The 22958-nt window shown below is 38.5% G+C and overlaps 1 protein-coding gene across 2 annotated transcripts in view; it reads right to left on the bottom strand.

Annotated features, from left to right (window-relative positions):
* Positions 1–1374: 1374 nt before the first annotated feature.
* The window catches only part of CTNNA1 (catenin alpha 1), a 203094-nt gene continuing 181510 nt past the window's right edge, over positions 1375–22958 (bottom strand). For both annotated transcript variants that reach the window (XM_073356004.1, XM_073356005.1), the window contains 5 exons: positions 20278–20388; positions 15874–16055; positions 15010–15115; positions 6476–6610; positions 1375–2595 (listed from right to left, as the gene is read on the bottom strand). In XM_073356004.1, the coding sequence (XP_073212105.1) occupies positions 2308–2595; positions 6476–6610; positions 15010–15115; positions 15874–16055; positions 20278–20388 (822 nt within the window). In that variant the 3' untranslated portion in view covers positions 1375–2307. The remainder of the gene's footprint in view (positions 2596–6475; positions 6611–15009; positions 15116–15873; positions 16056–20277; positions 20389–22958) is intronic.

The raw sequence follows: 22958 nt of genomic DNA, 5'->3' as shown, positions 1-22958 counted from the left end.
TGGCACAGTCCCCATGATACTGCTGGGACTGTCAGTGCTGAGTATGCATTTGTAAAACCGAGGCCTGGAAGTCATGCCTAACCACACAAGCATTCAGATTCCTATCCCTATTCAGTTCTAACTTGCCCTCCAGTTTTCATAGCCTCTCCCCTCCTCTCTCAGAAGTCACCCCCACTCTAACTTCAGTAACTGTTGAGTTCTCTCCCCCATCCTCTCTGAGAAATCCCTGCCTTCTTGCGAGGTGTAACCCTTAAACCACTCTAGCTTGTTTTAATCCTCCATACGAAGGACTAGTTGAGCCTCTTGCTAAATTTGGCTTCGTGGCATTTGATTTGGATTTTCAAATTAAATTTAAATCAATTGTGGCTATATTGAAATTTGTTGCTACCTTAATGACTTATAAGTTCTGAATACAAAATACAATAGCTAGCCAACTTTTATATAAAAATAAAGATTACTACTTTAAATTTTTCTGAACATCTAGAGAGTTTTTTTTTAAGCTAATCAGATTTTTTTAAACTAAGGTAATGTGTTTATTTTGGTGAGAGAGTCACCAAACAGCCTAGGGCAGATAAGGTTAAAATAACATTATTTTAAAGGTTAAGGACAAAAATGACTCTTCCCACACTGTTTGCAAAGAAACTAGCTCATTAACCCTTAAATGCCAGTGCCTCTGGCATACTTTGAGTCATCTTTTAAAAACAGATCCGTTTTGCCTATAGTATCTATAAATGCAGCACATTTGTAGGGTAGCATAAAAGCTCTTATATAATACAGACAGTACACTTATATTGAAGAGGACAAGATATAATTTGCTTGGAAAACAGAATAAATTCAGCAAAAATATCCTTACAGAAAACTTATATGAGTGATGTAAATGCTTATTCTGATCAGCATTTTTGTACTGAAGTAGCAATACCTTGAATATATTTTAAGTCTGATTTATTTTAAAAAGCGTAGTAAATTGCTACGTTGATCAAGGTAAATCAAGCCATACCTTCTTAACACATCAATGACTGGCTCTATAAAATTTAATTACCGTCAAAATGATTAAATCCAGAACAGGTCATTTTCTTTTTTTAAAAAGTGTGCTTTTAAATACAGCAAAGCAAACTTTGACCTCTACAATGCACTAACTTTTTTTTTTTTAAAACAAATTCATAAAATTTAAATAAGACAGCAAAATTATACCTTGTAGCTAAAGTTATCACAAATAATGTAAAATCTAAACTGTAGCCTGAATAAACACTATTGCTGGATTTCTTTGCAAGCCTAAGGCAGGATGCATAGCAATTATCAGAAATGAGTACAACGATGAATTTGCATTTGAATGCTGGGGGGAAAAATGCTAAATTTACAGCATGACAACACACCAGCTGATAAAGCAACTTTATTAGTGTCCTGCGGCAAAGTACATTAGTAATTTGTAACCAAGCATTAAAATTCTCATTTTGTGTCATAAAAAAAGTAATCAGTTTCCTCCATGATGCATTATATGTTTTACTGAATTTCTTATGGGTTCTCCTCCTGGAAAGACATACATGAAAAACCCTTAACAAAAGGTCTATTGCAAAGTAACCAGAAAATACTTTACCCGCAAGATGCTCTAATGGGCATGACTCACCATTTTCTGTCAAATAGCTCTAATACCCACAGCTCAAGTAGTATCTTGGAAAACAGCAATTTTAAACAAATGCAACAAAAAGTTCTATTCCAAATTAAAAAAGAAAAATCAAACCCAAAAATCAAAGGTCAGAAAAGTGTGCAACAGTGTATTACTTTCCCAGATGTTTTTCCACTGCTGCCTTACTGTATAAGAAGTACAGCTAGCACCTGCTATCCTCATACTCTAACACACAAAGTTTATCCCCTACACACACCATATGTGACTACATGAATGCACCCATCAGTAATTTAATTCTCTCTTTTGAGTGATGTTTTCCTCTTGATCACAATGTAAAACTGCGGTCACTGAAAGGCATAATATGATCCAACTATTAAGGTTAATGATTAGTGTTACTGTACGATTCTTTGGTTATAGGATATATTTTAGTTTAGCACAGTTATACAAAATAATTGTCACCTAGAAATATGCCCCTGAAGTCTAAAAGCAACCTAATATTAAAACATTTGCAGACTGAGGTTGTATTGATTGAATTTATAAATTTGGAGTATTTCCCCATGTAATCTAAACAAAGTTATCCAAATTATATTAAGTAAATACATTTTAATGAATAGTAAACTTTTGAAATCCTTAGAATATTAAAAGTAAAGTTCTGGAAGTAGCAGTAGTGGAAAAACTTCTCTTTAAATACTCTCCATCGCCTTGAACTCGCTGAGAGCCTGCACAGGATTAACATGCTTCTTCTGGGATGCTCTTTTGATTTTGGTTTGAGTTTCATCCTGTTTCTCTCTCTTGACCAGAGGTTTCTTCTCTGGAGCCTTCATTTTCCAAGACACAGCAGGAAGGTTCAGGGAAGCCATTCCTTGGGACTTTTGATATTTAGTAGATGCCACATAGGAAGCCTTCACAGTTTGCACCACTGCATTCATCAGGTTCTTTGCAGCCTGGATCAGAGACATAGCACTGTCCACCTACAATAGATATCATAATCATCATCTGTGTTTGGCAATGCCCATGACTCGCTACGCACTGCAAGAACTAAGCAAATGCAAGAGGTTTCTAGAATTCTTACAATATTTTAAGGTAATACATCTTCTTATTAAAGGCACCCTCAGAAGGATTTCCAAAAATGATGCTATGTTTTCTGACTCTTGGTGATGAGAAACTGACTCATGCCATCAGACAAATGAGCAGTATTTCTGTGCTCTCAATGGTGCCTTTTCCATATTTATGACTATTTAAAATATTTGTACTTGGCTATTTGCTGTCAGTCTTGTGGCTGCCTGCTGTCAGTCTTGTGGATGCCCTATCACAGCAGCTTCCACTTCAATTAAGTGTATCATAGCTATGAGGATATCTTAATCGCTGACTGGTAAATATTTAAGTCACAATGGCATATTAAATCATATTAAGAGGAAGATACTATTATGCAGTTTCAGCCAGTGATGAAGTCCATGCAAGAAAGATTAAAGAGAGGAAAGCTGCATTAGAGAAAACAAAGTTCTTTTAGAGTAAGGAAAAGATGAAGGGTAAAATTATACTCTGGGAGACCAAATTTTAGCTCCTGCCAAATTACCAGTGTAGGAGATGAACCAGTGGAGTAGAGGGCCACACCCAATTTGCACAAAATTGAGCAGATTATGTCAGCTGTCCTCTTTACATATGGGGGTGTGGTTTGCAGAGACACGAGATGCCTGCAAGCACTGCTGCAGTTCAGACAGGTATGGCATGAAGGATTACATGCTAGGATCTCAAGTTTCTGCTGGATGTATCTTCATATTAATGGTTATAGATAGAGGCTGCCTTTGGGCTGTAATTTGGGCACCCAAATGTAGTTTATTTACTTAGCAATTTTTATTATGGAAAAAAAGGGGAACTTAAGGAGAAGAATGGAACTCAGCTTCTCTGTTGCTCATGCCAAGGGCCTTTTTAAAGAGAAGTTGAAAGGAAGGGGCAGTCTGAAGGAACTGTATTTATGACAAGGAGGTGCAGAAGGAAGAACATGCAAAAATGCAATGGAGAAAGACACTGGGGCAGATGAGAGCTGAACTAAGGGAAGAAGCTGGAGCAAGATCTAGGACATGAAGGCTGTGTGCATCAAGACAGACCAATACCACACAGTCTTGCTGAAATAATGGCTTATCCTCTCCAATTCTAGGAGTCTATTTTGAGCCCAACACTATGCAGCTTATGCGTCTGTCCTATTATAACTCACTGCCATTTTAAAACAGTATATTTTAAGTCTACTTTATTGCCACGAGTGCCCATACATATAACAAAAGGAATAGCTACATACACTTGAGAGTTCACATGCATAACCCCCTGGGCAAACTAACAGTCAGATTGATTGGGACACTCAGAATAGGCTGTAGACCACGTTGCTGATCTTTAGTGACCCTTGATTTTATGAAAATTTCTGTTCTAACTGAAAGCCTGGGTATTAAGCAGGTATCATACCACTTGTTGCCTTTTGGAAGCTCACTGCACAACTACACTTAAGCTGATATTTTTACCTCTTGGTAAATTACTACATTTTAAAGAACTGGTTGGCATGCCAGTCTTGGTGTTGTGCAGTTGCTCTGTGTGCTTCCTTTTCATTCTAGTCAAACTGCATATTGGCTGCTTTGCCAGCAAACTGGTGCAGCCACTAAGCAATTCTTGGAGTCTCTTGAAAAAATAAGACTGTGTCCTGGCTTTGAAAGAGACCTAACCATTGACTAATGTGATCCATCACATCTGCATAGACTGGCCAACTACATCAAGCACTGTAAGGGCACTCCAAGTGCCCAGATCAAGTATATCCTCCCTAGAACTCAAGACATTTTAGGATAATAAACTGCTTAAGAAGCACGTTGCAGCACTTGGAGTCTAACCCGAGCTGCAGATTCACTGAGTAGATTGTTTCAGGGAGCTGCTAACAGCAAACTGGCTATTTCTTTTTCAGAGGGCCTGCTGTTCTCAGGGTCTGTGTCCTTTAAAAAAAAAAAAAATTACAGCTTTTCAAAAGACTGCTTGTTGTAGGTCCTAGAATGGTCTGAAGCAGTTTTCAGCCTGCGTGATCCAGAAGTGGTATAAGTACTTCAGACTCCCCCTATGATTTATATAGCTCCAGTGTGCTTGATGCTTTACCAATTAAGAGAGCCCTTGCCTCAAGGAGCTCACAATTTGGTAGCTAGTGACCAGATCTGAATGACAAGTCTGTGCTGGGCCCTGGTGTGCTCCCCTCCATTCAATCAATCTAACCTGCTGTCCTTAACCTAACCATCAATTTGGAAAAATATATTTTTATCTTCACTGCTCTTTACAGAATTTTTCCCACTGTGAAGAAAATCTGTATTATGCAAAACATGTGGGAGGGAAGCAACTAAATTCTTGAATTTTCCTGCTTGTATTCTCTTTGCCATAGTTCATTCCAGTTGCTCAGTGATGCTTTGCCAAATTCTTGCTCTGGAATTGTGTGTGTATTTGTAGTTCAGGGTACAAATTGTTAATATTTATTTTTTAAAGACAGTACCCGATTCAATGGGAGGCAGTGGACTATCTTTTACAGCACAGATTTTTATCCAATAATCTGGTAGAGGCCAAAAAGTGTGGGAACATTTAGCCATGTTCTTATTCAATGAAAAGAGCTAAAAATAAGGAGACTGTAGTAAAGATACTAGCCTACTAATATGAACTAATTTATGTCTGAAGGATATGTAAAATTAAAAAGGAATTTTATAATCACAGTAAAACCCTAGAGCACATTCTTGTATAATGACATATCTAGTATTTTGACACCACAATGCCTTCAGCTCCACAGATAACAGCCATGCATCACAGATACATAGCAACACATGTTTTGCTGCATCTTATCGCTCAGTTCCTCACTTCTGGCAGTTTGAGCATGTCCTGCTGCCAGTAGTGAGAGGGTGGCAGAGAAATCTCTTTCTGACATAAAGCTATTATGCAGCTATTCCTATATTCCTTCCAGTAGCCACTTGTCAGTGCAAAAAGCAGTAAAGTGAAAAACTGTACAAGATACTTGCACAAATAAGGAACTGTATAAAGGTTTCTAGTATATGAAACACCTTAGGAAAGATCAGATTTTAAATTTACTTTTAATGACTCAACTGTTAGTATTGAGTTACCAATCCCTTTTGTCCCTCCATAGACTAAACCCTGTATTAACTCCCCAGCATCCTTACTGCTTTCACCCAATTAGAACATAAGTGACTATAGTAAACAAGTTGGAGCATGGCAAAAGATTTCATAAATTTAGCTGTTTCCCTCCTATGTAATCTACAGCATGCAGATTCTTCTCAGTGAGGAAAAAAAGTTTGCAGTACAATGAAGACAAGAATGCATTTACTAAATTGGAGTAAGGAATAAGGTTGGCCTTACAGCAGCTTTCAGCTGTCACCAAATAGTGGAGCAACTAAAAAAAGTTTAACTTCAGGCATAGTTATTTTGAAATAAATACCCCTAGATAATTACAAGGCCACCCTATTCAAAGTCTCTATGAAAACATGGGATAGATTAAGAAATGTACATAAAATTATGCTGATTAAGATGATTTAATCCCACTGTATGTAAAATCAATAGCCTGTGGAAAAAGTGGTAGAGCATTACAAATTTATAGTAAAATGTCTTGCTGAGGGTTATCGGCTAGTAATGAAAGCTGAAAAGTAGTTTGAAGATTATTCTGCCTTCAAGTAGAGGCAGTTATAAAACTTGCAAGGGTTTAAAGTTTGGATATAAACTCATGTGCCTTTCACTTTATCTATAAGCCTTTAACACAAAAGCTTAAACTGGGAAAACTGTTCAATCTAGAAAGAAAAACATGAAATGGAACTATCAGATCTTACATACCCCAGAGACGACCAGTTCTCCTCCAAGGTTTTGAACTTCTGCCTTAACTTTGCTACAGATGTTCAACTGATGGCAGTATAAAGCAATACGCTGTAGATAGGCTAGAAGGTCTTGTTTGCAGGCAGAATCTGGGCACTGAAAATAGAAAATTGTTATTTCAGAATTTTGAAAAGCAAGCATACTAATTTTTAAAGCTAACTACCCTGACACAGGTCAATCAAAAAGAAGCTTAACTTGTTCAGCTATGTATCTATCATGATGAATACACTCATCTTATGTATTTATAGACATCCAGCCATCTACTTTCACTGACAAATGGTATGAAAAAAGTGAATAAAGAAACGCTGCAGTAATAAGTGATATTAAAAATGGAATACATATTTGTAATATCTGTACAACAGTTCTGACATACCACTAACGCCACACAATATTTCTAGTAATGCAAGGCAAATGATAATTTTGAAGAATTTCTTGCATTTGAGTTCAAACCCCTTATTTAAGCCTAAATTAACTAGCAGCAAAATTGCATTTAGAAGTCATTAAACATTAGTATCTGCTAAATGTTGAGATTGTAGGATGAGAAGTCATTGACTTGCAAGAGATGATAAATCCACTGTGCAATCAAAATGTGTTCTCAAAAGTTGGCATTGGGAGACAGGACTTTCATGTTCTCATCTGCTCTTTCACTAGCCTTGTTGTGTGATCTTGGAAAATTTCCTAGCCTTTCTACACCTGTTTTGCTAACAGGTATAGTATTTGCACACCACATAGATACTGAAGATGCATTTGTGAAGCACTGATACAGCACTTTGCATCCTAGGATCTCAAGTTAGCACTTGTAAATCCTACTTGCAACTCAATCAAGAATAGTGCCTCGGACGGTGATCTTCCATTTTAAATGAAATGCTTGCACTAGTGAATAACGACCCCTGTAATTCCTCTTACGTAATATCTCCAAAAGAACAGATATGTGGTCCTGACTACCTCAAACCTCTTATCAGTGTGGTAACTCGATTCCTGATAAGGCGTGAAAGTGCTTCAGCAAATGCTATTGCATTAAATCACACAGATATAAATTTTTTAGCTGTGTAATAAAGTGGCTACTGGGCACAGTACCGCAATAGAGAAGCCCATTTGTTCAGCCCTTGTGGTGCATTGTGGAAGGAGAACATGCTCCCCTGATAGAACAAGATGGAAATATGTTGAATGACCTTAAAGAGTCAAGTGCTCTGGTGACAGGTTTCAGAGTAGCAGCCGTGATAGTCTGTATCAGCAAAAAGAACGAGGAGTACTTGTGGCACCTTAGAGACTAACAAATGTATCTGATCATAAGCTTTCATGGGCTAAAACCCACTTCATCGGATGTATGCAGTGGAAAATACAGTAGGTACGTACGTACGCACACACAGAGAGAGAGAACACACATGAAAAAATGGGTGTTGCCATACCCACTATAATGAGAGTGATCAGTTAAGGTGAGCTATTAGCAGCAGGAGAAAAAACAAAAAAAACCTTTTGTAGTGATAATCAGGATGGCCCATTTCCAACAGTTCACAAGAAGGTATGAGTAACAGTAGGGGGAAAAATAAGCATAGGGAAATAGTTTTACTTTGTCTAATGACCCATCCACTCCCAGTCTTTATTCAAGCCTAATTTAATGGTGTCCAGTTTGCAAATTAATTCCAATTCAGCAGTTTCTCGTTGGAGTCTGTTTTTGAAGTTTTTTTGTTGTAGTAGTGCCATTTTAGGTCTGTAATTGAGTGACCAGGGAGATTGAAGTGTTCTCCGACTGGTTTTTGGATGTTACAATTCTTGACGTCTGATTTATGTCCATTTATTCTTTTACGTAGAGACTGTCCGGTTTGGCCAATGTACACGGCAGAGGGGCATGCTGGCTCATGATGGCATATATCACATTAGTAGATGTGCAGGTGAACGAGCCTCTGATAGTGTGGCTGATGTGATTAGGTCCAATGATGGTGTCCCCTAAATAGATATGTGGGCAGAGTTGGCAAAGGGCTGCAAGGATAGGTACATCTAAGATACAACCACATTTGCTCCAACCCCTCTGACAGAGGGGAACACCTACAAGATCTCTATCAAGCAATCTTACAACTACAATACCCACCTGCTGAAGTGAAGAAACAGACTGACAGAGCCAGAAGAGTACCCAGAAGTTACCTACTACAGGACAGGCCCAGCAAAGAAAGTAATAGAACGCCACTAGCTGTCACCTTCAGCCCCCGACTAAAACCTCTCCAGTGCATCACCAAGGATCTACAACCTATCCTGAAGGACGATCCCTCACTCTCACATATCTTGGGAGACAGACCAGTCCTTACTTACAGTCAGCCCCCCCAACCTGAAACAAACACTCACCAGCAACCACATACCACACAACAAAAACACTAACCCAGGAACCTATCCTTGCAACAAAGCCGGTTGCCAACTCTGTCCACATATTTTTTCATGTTCTCGGTGTACATTTATATCTTCCTACTGTATTTTCCACTGCAGGCATTGGATGAAGTGGATTTTAGTCCACAAAAGTGTATGCTCAAATAAATTTATTAGTCTCTAAGGTGCCACAAGTACTCCTCATTCAAGTGCTCTGGTGTTTCTCAGCCTCATTCCCATATGAAAAACAGAGGAGCCCATCTGAGTGGCAGCCACAGTCCACAATATGCTCTGTACATTTGAGATGAAGAGGATATATACACAATCACATAATGTATAGGAAGACTGGAGTTTAGCATGTATTGTAGTTATCTTTAAAAATGCCAGTAGCACGGCTAACTGGCATGGCTTCTGCAAAGAAAAGTGTTTCTCTCTAACCTATTAGAGTTCTTTGTGTATGTCAACAAAATAGTGGATAAAGGAGAACTGGCTGACAATCTGGAATTTCAAAAAGCTTTTGACAAAGTCCCTCAAGAGAGGCTGGTAAGAAACCCATGTCACAGGTGAGAATTAACATCCTTTCATGTTAGCAACTAGACAAAAGGACACATAACAAAAAGAATAAATGGTCAGTTTTCAACATGGCAAAAGGTTAACAGGAAAGGGTCACAAAGTTCAGTACCAATACTGGAGTTTAGCATATTTATCAATTACAGACACTGAAAGGACGTTAATGTTACAGGGTTGAGCACTCAAGAGTTATCAAATGCCAAAATTAAAATGATCTATATAATGAGGCCAAGAGAGATTAAGCCAAACATCAACAGGTGTCTCCAGTAGTTCTGGGTGCTAAGTGACTCAAGTTTGGCTGCAGTCACCTAGAGACCTGCATCCTCCAGAGCAGTTAGCATTTTTATAGCACTCAACATATAAAGCACTGTACAGACAATTAATCCTCCACTTCCTGAAAGGTAGGCAGCTACACACTTGTAGTAGAAAGAGAGCTTGAAGCATGGGGCCTGGTATGATGTCTGGAGCCTGAATTAAAGTGACCAAAAGTCAGGCCCGGCTGATATTAAGCAAAGTTAGCAAGAGTAAGCCCTGTTACAAGACAGATGCCTGCTTGCAAGTTCACTATCCGATACATGAACAGGGCTGGCATTTCAAAAACACAAGCACTCCTAAGCACTATGTATTCACATAAATACATTCCAGAAGGATCGCGCCAGAACACTCTAATACAAGGTTATGGTGTAAACTAACTCCCTGAACATAATACAGGACACACTGACCCTTCCAAAGGGTAAGGTCAGGATGACAGGGTAACAGCTAGAGATGTTTTGATTGAACCAACACGTACAAAGTAAAGGGCGGTAACTAACCACACCAGAAGGGCAATACATAAACTTGTTTGTAATAGTGTATAAAAGAGGGGTCACTGAGTGGGTCTCTCTCTCCGGCTGAGTGGGGAGTGGAAAGTCCAGTCACTCACTCAGCCAAGTTCATTGTGATGGGAATACATGTATTAAGTGTACCTGTAGCACATATAGGGCACTAATACCCTGCTTTGTTGGCAATAAACCTGGCCAAGTGCCTTTGCCACTGAACGGAGTCTGTGGTCTTCCTGGGCAATTCGATCAAAGTCTGCTGTATGGGCTATCTGGCCAGAGCCGGTGCAGCATGCAGAGAGAACGAACGTTGCCAACAACTGACAACAGATGGAGAAACAGAGGAAGACCAAATGACTTGCCCAGCCGCATACTGAATCAGTGTTTGAGCCTAGACTAGAAATCAGGACCTCCTGACTCCTACCACTTAACATTCCTTCAGATTACACTGCCTTGCTTAGTAACCAAAGGTTACACTGACTTCAGTTATAGCTGTGAGTGTCAGCCTTTAAGACACCTTGAGCCTGATTTTCAGGATAGGCAACACATAACTAGTAGCCATGTGTAAAAAGGTTGGTTTAAGTGATTTGTCCAGTGGCACATACAAAGTCCCTGACAGAGATACATAAAAGAATCAGGTTCTGTTTCTGGCATTCACCTGCCCCACAACTACAAAACATTGCATATTGGAAGGAATAATTTGAACTACTTAGGCATTTTATTGAGTTCCAAATTAAGGAAACAGACATTGGCATTGGCCTCACTATAGATAGCTCAATGAATGAGAGCTGCTGCATGTAAAGAAAGAAAATATTGTTCAGCTGCATAAGGAATGGGATAGAAAATAATGTATTATGGTGTTATTCCACAATACAAACCAAAAGATCATCATCACCTGGAAACCTGTGTTCAGTTCCAGTCACACTACTTCTAAAAGCTGATTGCAGACATGGGGGTGGGGATGGGAGGTTTGTTCCGAGATTGTTTAGTTCACAGAGTATGATGAATGAAAGTGAACATGATGATGAAGGTATACAAGATAAGGAATGGTATCCAGAAGATTAAATAGGAGCACCCAATGTATCACTGCCCCTTCATGTTATGGCAACAAGGATTTTAATTAAACTAAAAGGCAAATTTAAAACTGCTAAAAAATAAACACTTCTTTATCAGCCAATTAACTTCTGAAAGAAAGAAAATTAAGTAACATTTCAGGGGATAAATCAGTCATTAACTGATTGGGGGAGTCAGGAAGAAATGGTCACTATGAGCAAGTTATTCTTAACTCCCATGACATTTTTTGCAGCTCCCTCAAAAGGATCTTGTATTGGCCATTGTCCAGTGTCCTGTCTGACTAGATGGGGCATTAATCTGCTGTGGTATGGCTCCCATCAGTGAGGTACCCATCTCTGTGACTGTTAGAGGAAGTCAATGTCATTCACATTCATCAGTTGGCCTCCAATAGCTCAAAACTGGAAAACTTGCTGAGGCACTTAGAAAAGTTCAACAAGATTTGGCTGTTAAAACTCAAACCTCAGACTGTTAATCATACAGACCTGACAAAAACACCATGCATTAAAAATGTGGACACATTTTTACAAGACTTCCTAAGAAATGGAACAAAACTTTCTTAAAGAAAACAAGGCCACTCCATTGGAATTTACTTACTAACAGAAAGCAACTGATAGGTTCAAGTTGGCAGGCAGAACCATTTTCCTTTCCAGCATGATACCCCCATTTTAGAATCCGAACATTGTAATTTTTGTGGGTTAAACCTTGACACTGTGCCAGTGACCCAGAGAGCAAATTCCACTACATGCATAATACATGAGTTTTGCATCATGCAGTTACAAAACCTGTAAGAGGACATTTAGTGGAGGAAAAATGTTTATTGCTACTGGATAATCATTTTGGCAACACACAGCAGCAACAGCCAAATGAGAAAGCACTAATCCTACATCAGAATACAGTTTTCCAAAAGCAGCCTTACATTGTGTTAGCATCAGGCATAATCAAAATCTTGCCTAATGTAAGAGCGCTAGGAGAGACTGCTATTACTTTATTGGAAAGCTGGGGAAATGCATAAGCTTTCCCTACTGGTTCACTGTGATTTCACAAATTGGCAATTGATGTACCTCCTACAACTATCAAAGATTGGGAGCAACAGAAATATTGTCAGAGTGATTTGTAAGTGTTCTGGTAGAGACAGGAGAATGAATTTTATGAGACCCTCCATTGTGTTGCAATCATTTCAATTTCTTAAGGTATTTGCAACTTACTGATATTCCCTCCATTCAAAAAAATCCTGATATTTTGAGTGAAAGATGAAACACCTTTGGGAAAATCTTAAGTTGACACTTTTCAGCTGACTTGAAATACCTTTGATAATAGCACATTTCCTTAGAGGCCATAAAAGCTATAAAACTATCTGAGAGCAGGAGTTAGGATTTTCTGACACACTAACATGAGGGTCACGATTTACCTAGTGCCATGTGGTTAACACAACATGACAGTGCACCCCTTAATTCAGTTCCTGCCCTTGGCATATGAAGGCATTAACACTCCATTGGAATAGCTGTATTGCAAGTCTTCTGTAATTGTAAAATAGTTCTACATTAACAGATTACTGAACCGATTTCTATAGGTACATCCACACTTTATGGTGACATGCAGAGCACAGCCACTACACACACAGCTACCACAGGTATAAATAGCAGCGTAGACTGAGAGGCATGGCCTAGGTGACAAGAACAGCGTCCCCGCTGCTGAAGATCTTCCCTCCTGTCCAAGCCTCTCCCTGCCATATGTAGTTACATATGTCCTACATGCTGCTGCAAGTGTAGCCAAGACCTATGAGTATGCAAGCAGACTCAATGAAACATATAAACTGAAAGCTTTAGAAGAATATAGGGTTTGAAAAAAGTTATAGTCTTGCCAATATGACTAACAGTCACCTCCTGCTTGTCTCCCCATCTCCTCATGATACCTGTTAATTTTTAAAAAAATTGATTTTTGCAATCAAAGTAATCCAAAATATGCATTTAAAGAGTTTTATTGTCTATTTGTTGTGAGAGCACATCATGGCCTTTTCATCATCTGCAGTGTGTGCGTGGAACACTATTTTAATGTGTAACAACAGAAGACTTCAGCTAACAGAGTTCACTGTAGATTTCAGAAAGCAAGCTAATTCTGAAATCTTGCCCTGTTTGTCTGAGGAGGTGGCATCTCCCCATTCTTCACTTTAATGCCATATCTTCACTCACTGCTGACAAGTGGGGGAAAGGGGGGTGGAAGGGGGGGGGGGGGAAACAGTCTGAAGCAGCCTTTCCATACTATCCCATTGAGCTGCTGGCAGTTTATTAATATTAAACATTCAGTAAAACTAATACATTTATATTAGTCACAATAACTGTCTCTGGAAGCTGGATGAAACAATTAAAACATCTGCATTGTTTTTAAGAGTTAATTCTTGTTTAAATAAAAACATTTGTCTCATTTTTGAATCACATGCTGTGAATTTGTATTCAGAGAGAGAGAGGGAGAGAGAGACTGAAAAAAAAACTACTTAGCTCTGTGCAAAAGTAAAGCTTGGTTAATGACAAACCTCAAACCTAAGCTATTTGTATTTCAGGGCCTCTCAGGAGCACCAACTATCATGAACACCACAGATTTCTTTAGCCTTAGTTAGATGTCTGTGCTTATCTGATAACATTTTTGATAAAACAAGATTTTTGTTTTATTGTGATTGTCACTGTGGTATGAATACCTTGTGGGATGACATGAGCACTTGGTTCATTACATGACTGATCAAGCTAAACCCTGTTAACATTTCTGTGACAAAGCAAAGCTCCATTGACAGTCCTCTTGCCAATGGGCTTTAAGCTGGCGAGTTCAAGTACAGAATAAGGAAACAGCTGCCTACCCTGCTGACATTGTAGTGCAATATTAGTGGGAATGGTGGTCCTCTTTGGATAAAACACGAATAATAAACCTATTCTGCCCATCTCTCCCGTATATCCATATAGAAGATAGAGATCCTGTGGAGCATTTCAAATATAACTCACTGATAACTCTACTCTCAAACATCTCCGCAGAAACAGAAAGATTAAAATCAAGGCTGTGCCTGATCTATTGCTGGGAACATAATGATCTTTACTGTAAAAAGAAAAGGAGTACTTGTGGCACCTTAGAGACTAACCAGTTTATTTGAGCATGAGCTTTCGTGAGCTACAGCTCACTTCATCGGATGCATACCGTGGAAACAGTCCACGGTATGTATCCGATGAAGTGAGCTGTAGCTCACAAAAGCTCATGCTCAAATAAATTGGTTAGTCTCTAAGGTGCCACAAGTACTCCTTTTCTTTTTGCGAATACAGACTAACATGGCTGTTACTCTGAAACCGATCTTTACTGTGTTGCCTAGAGAGTCACATTGTTGCTTTGCGAAGCACTCGGGGATATCTCGAGTATGAAAAAAAAAATTCTATTCTTTTCAGCTAATATAAAGAAACTAGGTGCTTAATTTAAAACAATGAGCTGTTAAAAGTATTTTTGCTGTATGCGTTCGGGGTTTATGTTGATGGGGTAGCAAAGCAGTTGGGAGAAACAAGGTCAGAAGAGCTGTATTCAGGAAGGGATTGTAGAAAACTAGGTAAGTACTTAAGCCGCCAAAACCAAATGTTCTCAAGGATCCACACAGAACAATTACTCAGTTGTGATGGAGGCTTATGAAGATGAAGGACTACTTACATGGTCAGCAATAGCCCGTCCTAGCTTGTCCATTCTTGACCCAGCCTCTGCAATTTTCTTGGCAGCACTAATCACATCTGATGTATTTTTTAGTGGTCCTTTACCTCTGCAAAACAAAGTAGATTCTACTTTTTGGCACCAAAAACAAGCATGTTGCTTCTCTCGTATATTCCATTTTTCAGACTCCCTAACTGAACTGTATTCACATGGGTAAGGTGGACTTGCATATTAAAAATAAGCAGCTCACAGGAAAGCTATCACACATGCTATAGCATATCAATAGCTCTCTCATTTGTAAGTCAAGTTTCCTCAATGAGTTCACAAATCATCTTTGTCAAGTCTATAAAGGGCCCATGTTTTGTGAAAAAACCCTGCTTTTTAGGATATTTATACCAATTGTTTCAAGCAATGCAATACACGATTATACATTGTAATACTTCCGAAGTTACATATGTTCTGTGACTATCTTGTTTTTATGGAATCAATGCCTGAGAAAAACCTTCTCAGCTTAAAGAAAACCTTTACTGTTAAATTTCAAACCACAAGACAAGTTTAAACATGTTCAGGAAAACAACCTTAGGCCAGATTCGTGAACAGACAAACCAATTTATTATCTGGTCAATTTATGACAATTTGTAAGTTTTGAAAACTACACATCAGTACACTTACAGATGTGTAGTTTTTAAATTAAAAACACACCGATAACACTGTTACTTCAAAGCTAAAATTGTAAAAATGCAGGAATTTCAAATATTTGCACTTAGAAAAGTTAGGGTTATATTGGCCAGGGCATTTTACTGAGAGAAGATGAACATCTGAGAAAGTTAGCACCTGTACAAGTTTAAGTACGTGAAAGAGACTCACCTGGTGAAGTCTGTCATTTCCATCATAATCATACACATTTGTTTTGCCAATACAATAATATCATTACCGCTGTCATCCCATTTTGATACTTCAGCATCCAATTTACTCTTCTCTTCCTGGAAGCTTGCTACTTGCTCAGCAATTTTAGCTTTTTGCTCTTGAGGGAGTTGAGCCATGATAGCCTGAAATAAAGTGATTTTCCATATTTCCTTATTCAGTTATTTGTAAAAAGGACTTTTTTGAATAGTGTCACTAATAATCAATCTAAAGTGATGCACATACAGATAACCTTTAATAGGCTTCTTTTGACCTAAAGGGCTGATAGGCCCATTTCTCCTCATCTTGAACCAAAAGTTTATGACTATATGATTATCTACCAACATTACAGAATAAGGGTTACCTGGAAAGCTGCTGGGTTGATTTCTCAAGAACTGTAATCATGTCTGTTTAACAAAATTGCTAGACTCCTTCAAAGAAGTTTAAGGTGTAAGACAGTATTTTCTCTTCCCTTTTCACAAAGGAAAGTTGTGTGAATGAGGACAGATTATCTTTTTGTGTGAAATACAATAGTTTTAATGACAAGCTATCAGGGTGGATAAAAAATCAATGTTTTTTAAAATTAAAATCAGATTTTATTTTAAGTTTTTCATTATGAAAATAAACCTTTTTAAAATGAAATCTGACCTAAACTTATCTAAATGTTTCAAAAGATTACAATAAATCCATAAGCCTCTATTAAAAGATCTCCGAGGTAAAGTCTGCTCTTCTACATAAAGAATGAACCGAGGAAAACATCGAACTTTGGAGGCCAAGCTTTATAAATATGACCCGATAGGTCATGTGTGTGTTAAGGGCTTGATCCTGGGGGAGGGACCAAAGGGCTGTGCTACTGGCTGCAACAGACTGGCAAAGTCATCACAGGTGTTGGGACCCAGCCTCTGACTCGAGGAGACACCATCATATATCTCATCAGAATTATCCACTGAGCCCACCTGGGTGGTCTCACACTTGTATTTTATAGCTTCTCCCTGCTGAGCTCTGATTGGCTCAGTTCTCAAGTTATGAATATTTCTGGACAGTTCTCGGCACTTCAAGTAAATGGCCTAGGGAGGCGTGCGTGTGCGTACGTGTACACACACAGAGATACAAACAGAAATCCATTAACTTCTCATCGGCCTCCCTCTATCTCTAAACAAACAAGATACTGCAGTGGGTTACACGAGCAAAAATCTGGAGTGCTATTTTATTTTTCTGAGGATAGGGGTGGTGGGAGAGTTAGGGAACAAGGGAGAAGAAGCAGAGCATGCAACCAGAAAGGAGAAACACTGGTGTCAAAGCAGGACACTGAGAAGAAGGGAAAACATTCTTCAGAGTGCAGACTCTAGTGTTGATTTCAACACCAGGGAACTAGAGAAAAAACTGTCATGGCTGCAGGTCATAAAAGAGACCCTATTTGGAAATATTTTCAAGAAATTCCTCTACCTCTGTGTAAAAAAAGGAACATGTGGCCAAACTGTGCAAACAAAGATGCAAGCCCTGGCTGTCGGAATGAAACAACATTACGAAGAATGCTTCTCAGAAGGCAATGTCTTTCAAGATGACGTGGGACTTGTCTGAACAATCTGGATCAACTCGTTAATAAACTTTTTGCACTATTCTTATGGACTACCTAGGCCTTACTATGCTAGTAAATGATAAAAAAGAGACATCAGGCTAAAGAGAAATGTAGAAGATATACTCATTATACTGAAATATACTAATTCCATAGCCTAGGACAAACTGCAGAAAAACTGCTGCTGTATTGCTGATGCTGTTGAAACTTGGAAAATTTCAAGGAGATGCTGAAGAAATACTCAATGAAGTTAACTTGCAGGCAGTAAAGTAGATTGGTCAACAACCTTACTCCACTTCATTTTCTTGCCAATGTTCTCAACCCAACATACCAGGGTAGATGCATAAATGCTGAATAAAATGATGCTGCTATGATGTGCATATAAAGATCACCAATCAATCATGCCAACCAAAATAAATTTCAGGGCTGGAGGTGAAGCATTCAAGCAGTACGTTTGCTGCTGCTGTTTTTGAGAAAGTCACTCCACTGTACTGGTGGAAGTCACTAGCTAAGCACCTGGAACAATGTCTGTTGAAGTGCTAGGCCAGCTTTTGACAGCAGTAGCCTCTTCTGCAGCCACAGAAAGTGCAAATGAAGAAAATATTCTAATTCATTTGAAGTTGAGAAATCAACTGGAAGTTGAAAAAGCAGGAAAACTGGTCTCTCCCTTACAGATTATGAATAAAATACATGGCACGAGGGGATGAGATCTATTAGTTTTAAAAGTCTGAAGGACAGGTTAAATAACTTTGGAGACTGTTCTCATTTTCAAGAGACTTAGGCAAGCAGGAACTTAAGATCCAGTCACTTTCACTGAGCCCTGGTCTACAGTGTGTGTGGGGGAGGGGGAGGGAGGAGAGAAGAAATCGATCTAAGTTACGCAACTTCAGCTCAGTGAATAATGTAGCTGAAGTCGACGTACTTAGGTAGACTTACTGCGGTGTCTCCACCGCAGTGAGTTGACTGCTGCCGCTCCCCCATCGACTCTGCCTACGCCTCTTGCGGCATTGGGTACAGGAGTCGACGGGAGAGTGCTTGGGGATCGATTTATCACGTCTAGACTAGATGTGATAAATTGATCCCCGCTGGATCGATCGCTGCCCAGTGAACCAGCGGGTAGTGAAAGACATACCCTTAGGCATATTTGAAAATTTACCCAAGCTGAACTGAAATAATCAGTTTAATTCACTGACTACAGTTAACCCTTCTTTTCCTTTAATAAATCATTTAGTTGTAAATATGAAATAATGTTTTGATTAGAGAAGTTTACTACCCAAAACATTTAAGGTTGTTTTGTTTAATAGAAGTTTTATATTCTATCTTAAGTGTTTGTTTAAATTCCAGTACCATGCTGACGCAGGACACAAATCATAATAAAAAAAGTTATCTAGTAAATAAGCAATACTAAAATGTGCAATTAAGTATCTGAAAATATTAAGCTACATATCTGCTTAAATAAAAGTATATAGTTCTAGTATACCCTCCTAGATAGCAAAAAGATGTACCAAGTCTACCATAAAGGCTGTATTTAGTTGTAAATGAACATGTTTTCATGGTTATATAAACCAATGAAAACACACCTTTCTTTAGAAAATAACTAAATACAAATGAAAAAGTTGATTAAAATTGATGATTTAAATCGAGACTTTCCACTTGGTGATTTGTATCAATCCACCCTGCAAGCTACACATGGGTATTTCCAATTACTACGAAGTTCAGAATGAAGATTACAATTTTACAAGATTACAACAGATAGCTGAAGTGATTTATTAGGTTACGTTTACCCCCAACATGTAATATAGCAACTCAAATCTACCCTTCTTACAGGAAAAGTAGGAACACCATAGAGCTGGGTAGCAGGAATTCCATTATAATAGCAGGAGAAAAGGAATTCAAACAATGACAGACACCTGATATCAGGCTGTGCCCCAAGTACACTACATACCTGACAACTTTTTTTAGTTTGGAGTGAGTTGGAGAGGGAAAGTGGAGAAAATGTTTACAGGGAAAGAACACACTCCCTGCAAGTGACTCCAAAGCCAAGCGTGCTAAAAATTTGATAAATAAGGACCAACTGCTCTTGTATGGCTTTAGGTGACTTAAAAAAAGTGTTGAACACCAGAAATCTTTTGTGGCATCATCCCAAGAGCATAAAACACTATTGACCTAAGGTGCAACAGTAAAGGCTGTATTACTTTAATATACCATTTCTAGTTTTTCAGTCATTAAATTATTCAATATTGTACATTGGTGCTTTCATTTTTAACGGTCATAGGAAAGGAAGTTGGCTTGAATAATTTTTTGAGGCTGCTGTCTTTCAGCAGACCCTTTCTTAAAAGTTCAGTGGACTTTCTAAAAGGCTTTTTGTAGAAAATGGCTAAGCTTGTGGCAGTATCTATTTCTAGTCTGCAGTTCCAACAACCAGGAAAAAGAACACATCAATTTGCCACAGATAGACTTGTTTACCAGCCAAAAATTCACATGCCTAAAAAAGGGGAGCAACTATTTCAGATCTGTGATGTGAAAGTCTACAATAGTTTATCTATATCGAGAGGATTCTGGTCTTTCAGAATACCCAAAACAAAGCAGACACTGATGTTTTTAAAATGTAATGTCTCTCTTAGCTGCCTCTTGAGGCAGTGGAAATGGAGATTAATGTCAGTTTTCTGACCTAGCATTTTCAAGAGAGAAATAGAACCAGGCTTCTTAAGTGACAGATTTAAACATTGGATTTTCAGAACAAGTTAAACTGTTTCTTGTAGAATATGTAATGTTTAAAATATTTTCCTTACTCTTGCACTTTGCCCAGCAATGAGCTGATCGTCTTCTGTTTGAACACTTGTTCTGCTTCTGACATCAAAGTCTTCAGTCTCAAAATCAGAGTCATCCAACTCTTCAGGAGTCTAAAGAGAAGAAAAAAGTATAATTCATCACAAGTCATTCAGATCAACAGAAGTGAATCAATCTTTCCACAACCTATAAAAAATACCTTCTGGTCAGCTGTTTAACATCGGGGGTAGGAGGAGGACACAGAATAACTACAGTGCATTATTTAGGCTTTCAACTGAGAGTAAGTCAGAATTCTCTCCAGTTTATGTTATTCATATGACTATATGTCTGACTGCTCGAACCTGAAGTTTACAGTTAAGTAATTGCAGAGGGCCCTAAAATGTGTGCTAAACATCGAATAAGGTTAAAGGAGTGTATTCAAGATTTGGACTATATGAAAAGACAGTTACACGGAATCCAAATTACATAAGGTATACCTTGTACTTAATTGTTTTATTCAGAGAGCCCACATCAAAACTCAAGTCCCAAAATCATCTTTTAAAGCCTATTTCAGAATAGCAGCTGTTCTACTGTTTAGGACAATTAAAAATCAAAGCTTAACAGGGTTAACAGTAGCTACAGTAAACCAAAATTTATTCTTACCATCCTCCTGGCAAAACTTAAAATTTGCAGTTAATAGGGTCAATTTTTATGTTATAGGCTAAGCTCAGCTGACCTAATTCCCATTTGGGGTTTATTTTTGCTGCTGTCAGTATACAGCTGAAACGGCAGCAAAATTTTAAACATCTGCTTATATTAAAATACTACATCTTTACCTAGGCTGCCACATTTTTATGACAAGTTTGCAGGGCTGTAGTAAGAAGGAACTTGACTGAAGAGTGCAATATTTGCTGTGAACAGGTTTAAAGATGTAAGTAGTTCTTACCCGCTCCTTTACTACAATTTAATTTTTATAATGTGTTTTCCAATACAGGCATCTTGCAATACAAAGGAAGATTATGGATGGTTGTGTTAGCCAAAAATGCAGGCTGGTCAAGTAAGCTCGTACTGAACCTGGTGTCCTTCCCAGCCCTCACTTTAAGTAAGAGATTGCTTCATTTCCACATACGAATGTGAGAACGCATGTGAACTACTACCTTAGTGTGTCAGAATAAAGGCATGTAAGGTACTATTCTCTAAGCAAATGGGGAAATATTCTTGTGTGTTTGTACTGTTTTTGGTTACAAAAACACCTGGAGATACAACTGAATACTGATGCAATATTAAATGTATTTTATTATCTGAAGGACTATGTACAAAAGACTTATCACTCAGATGGACTGCTCCGAGTATGTTCACTCATCTCTCAATACTTTCTTAACTTACCTTTTTATTATTTACTCCTGTTAGAGCCTCAGATAGAACCCAGCTAACTGGATTCTTTTCTAGTTTAGGTATCACTAATGTTAACTATGTGTTAACAGAACCTATTACTATCAAAGCCTGAGACAGAAAGAATGCAGCCCGACTTTCAGAACCCAGGTCAAGAATCCATGGTTATCTTTTGACTCTAAAATGGAGCAAATCTGAGATGAAGACGAGAACATTAAAACAATGGCACTGAAAAAACTTGCATCAGTTGTCACAGGTTAACAGTTCAGTGGAGAAATTAGAGTGAAGGCATTTTTGCCCCCCACAAGCTCCTTTGTGGGTTAATTTTAGTCTTGGAATTAACTGAAAATGTGAGGTATAAGGCAACTACAGCATTTAGCATTTGACTTTTCATTCTGTTACCACAGAACCATAGTGTCAGTCAAAACTAATGAACTTCTTCCATTGAAACGGTGGAGATAATGCACACTAACACGACAATGAGGGCTGTGCAGCTTTATGGTTTCAGATCATAACCTTTTCTCCATGTTCCCACTCCCCACCAATCTCAGTGATTTCCTGTACTCCAAATTAAAGATAACAAATCCAAGTGAATACATGAGAGGTTTCTGATGTGTAGTTTTGTCTTGCAACATGGACTCTAGAAGGGAAGTATTTACCTTTATAGAAGAAAAAAGGGTTCTGCTCATGCACAAAGATTTTGGCTTTCCTTTTCAGAGCAGGGTTGCTTCTGAATTCCAATTTGAAACAGAAAAGCCTGTAAAAATGGTGCTCCTTCTGTTATCTGTTTTGAGGGCTCTATTTTATTCTAAGTAAGTTCTACAACTCAAGCCCTTCAGCACGCAAACAATCAAGTGTTTTAACGTTTTGACTTTTTTCAGGTCACTGATATGTCACCACCGAATGAACTGCCTTTAGCTACTGGCAATTGCAATATAGCCATGGAATCCTATCATCATAAACGTGTCTTCTCCCCAGCACAGACGAGCAGCAGGAAAATGTCAGGATTCCTGGCACTGCCAGCTCTGCTGATTGCTGAATGCATATAATTAGCAACTGTACCTCCTTGTTTTGAGCAACAAGACTCATAGAAGGGGGTGAATAAAATTAATTTGTAGCATGTCCAGGGAACGGGATCCCAACTAATAACGGTGCTCCATGGAAAAGGGGGTATATATCAAAGAGTCTTAAACTGCAATAGTTTCTCACTTTTTCTCTGCCCTCCCTTAGGTTTTCGTTTAAGCAAGCAAAGGTAACACATGAATATCATGATGGTTGTTACAGTCAGTGATGTGCTGGGGTTACGTACTGC

This window comes from Lepidochelys kempii, chromosome 8, assembly GCF_965140265.1.
Source record: "Lepidochelys kempii isolate rLepKem1 chromosome 8, rLepKem1.hap2, whole genome shotgun sequence".
Taxonomy (NCBI): domain Eukaryota; kingdom Metazoa; phylum Chordata; order Testudines; family Cheloniidae; genus Lepidochelys; species Lepidochelys kempii.
This window is presented reverse-complemented; position numbering and strand designations above follow the sequence as displayed.